The 1,864-nt window shown below is 49.4% G+C and overlaps 1 protein-coding gene across 1 annotated transcript; it reads left to right on the top strand.

Annotated features, from left to right (window-relative positions):
* The first annotated feature begins 342 nt into the window (after positions 1–342).
* Positions 343–1,176, top strand: SCP2D1 (SCP2 sterol binding domain containing 1). The gene has a single exon (XM_060254100.1). The coding sequence runs from the start codon at positions 614–616 to the stop codon at positions 1,085–1,087; it is 474 nt and encodes a 157-aa protein (XP_060110083.1). The 5' UTR covers positions 343–613; the 3' UTR covers positions 1,088–1,176.
* Positions 1,177–1,864: the final 688 nt, after the last annotated feature.

The following is a 1,864-nucleotide window of genomic DNA, read 5'->3' as shown; positions in this document are numbered from 1 at the left end:
GGAGATGCCAGGGATTGAACCTGGGACCTTCTGCTTACCAAGCAGATGCTCTACCACTGAGCCACCGTCCCTCTCCAAAAATATATATATATAATAACAACCATAATTGCTATTATATGTACTGCCTGGAATCCCTAGAAGGAAATTCATAAACCAAGAGGCCTCTTCTCATAATGGCCCTTTTTGGGGGGCTTCAGTGTGAAAACAACACTTTAAATGATCCTCTCCTTTCTGGAGAGAGCTGGGAGATTCCAAACCTGGTCCTTCGGAATCTTCCCCTTCCCTGAGGCTTTCCCTTTGAGCCACTTCTCAGAGTTTTCTGGGGGCTGGTGTGGTCTGAAATTCACCAATGGGATTCCAGCATGCATCTTAATCCAAACTCGATGCTGACTGGCTGCTCCTTCTGAGTTCACAATGTGGCCACCCAACAATGAGTCACGCTTCATGTTGTGGTACAGTCATTGGTGCTTGTGCTACCAAGCCACTGTTGGAGAGACAAGGAGGCCATTGCTGGAGCATGCACGGCTATTGCAGTGGTAACAAAAGGAATTGGAAACCTGCACTCTGACTAGTTGATGGTAATTCCCTCCCTCCTCCCAGTCTGAAACCGAACATGTGGAAAGAAGTAAAAAAAAAGTGTCTTCGTGCTAAGACGAAAGCAGCAGAGGAAACAGCTGCCTCTGAACTCTATGTGGCGCTCATGGTGGCCCCTAAAGATTCTCCAGCCAAAGCTGTCAGTCTTCAGAGTGACGTGGTGTTTGAAGAAATCGGCCGCCGTATCAGAGAGGTTGGCAGTCAGCTTGTCACAAAGGTGAACGCCATCTTCCAGTGGGATATCATGAGCGGGGAGTTGATGGTGGCCCAGTGGACTCTGGATCTGAAGACCGGCTCCGGCGAGATCTACCGAGGACCTTCCCGCCAGCCCGCCCATGCTGTCTTCACCCTCTCCGAAAAGGACTTCATGGAGCTCGTCCTGGGCAAGGTCAAGCCGCAGCGGGCTTTCCTGGTGGGCAAGATCAAGGTGAAAGGCAGCATTTTGCTCAGCCACCGACTGGAGATGATTCTCAAGGACTACATGAAGTTGTGAGGCAGTCGGCAGCAAGGCGGAAGATGGCGGGTCCCCTTATTCTGTGTAGTCGAGATGTTGTTCAGAGAGGAGAGTGAAATTAAAAGTATAGAGTAATTTGATGGAAACGGTGACCGTTTGAGCTTGCCTTGAAGTGTCTGAGTAATTAAGAGCTAGTAGCCCAATCCTTCGTAGCTGGTTTGCTCGTTTGCTTATTCATTTATTTAAAAACCTATATTAGCCTCCTTTCTACCTTGCAGAACTCAAGGCAGCTTTTTCCCCCCTGCTGTCACAGCTGACTTATGGTGACTTGGGGGGGGGGGTAGAGGTGGTTTCCAAGTCAAGAGACATTCAGAGGTGGTTTGCCATCGCCCTGGTGTGGCTTGGTGGTCTCCCATCGAAATACTACCCGGGGTCAGCTCTGCTTAGCTTCTGAGTGACAGAGCAGTAGTAGAAGCGCCCACTGGGCCACTCTGGTCAGACTCTGGTCAGAGTTGCAGTTCTAAGGAAGACACTCACACAGACAGCCGGTCCAACAAACTGTATTGGGGTCAGGCAGATATCAGAGTGAAGAAGCAGTCCAATAGTCATACACTTACATCCAATACAGTCAGGCAGAAGTACAGATACACAGTCCAATGGAATAGTCAATACACAGTCCACAGTCATCAATTCCAATATCCATCCAACAGCATGCCACACTATAGCCGTCCTTTCCTATCCGACGCTGAACAGGTAGCAGGCTCCTGCATTTCAAGTTGCCTTAGCCAACCCCAGTCCAAATTGGTTAAAGGCTTA

Source organism: Heteronotia binoei, chromosome 14, assembly GCF_032191835.1.
Source record: "Heteronotia binoei isolate CCM8104 ecotype False Entrance Well chromosome 14, APGP_CSIRO_Hbin_v1, whole genome shotgun sequence".
NCBI lineage: Eukaryota > Metazoa > Chordata > Lepidosauria > Squamata > Gekkonidae > Heteronotia > Heteronotia binoei.
The sequence above is the reverse complement of the archived record's forward strand: the minus strand, read 5'-3'. Positions and strand labels throughout refer to the sequence as shown.

Coding starts and splice junctions, on each gene's coding strand:
- SCP2D1 (XM_060254100.1), top strand. CDS start 614: ATGTGGAAAGAAGTAAAAAAAAAGTGTCTTCGTGCTAAGACGAAAGCA.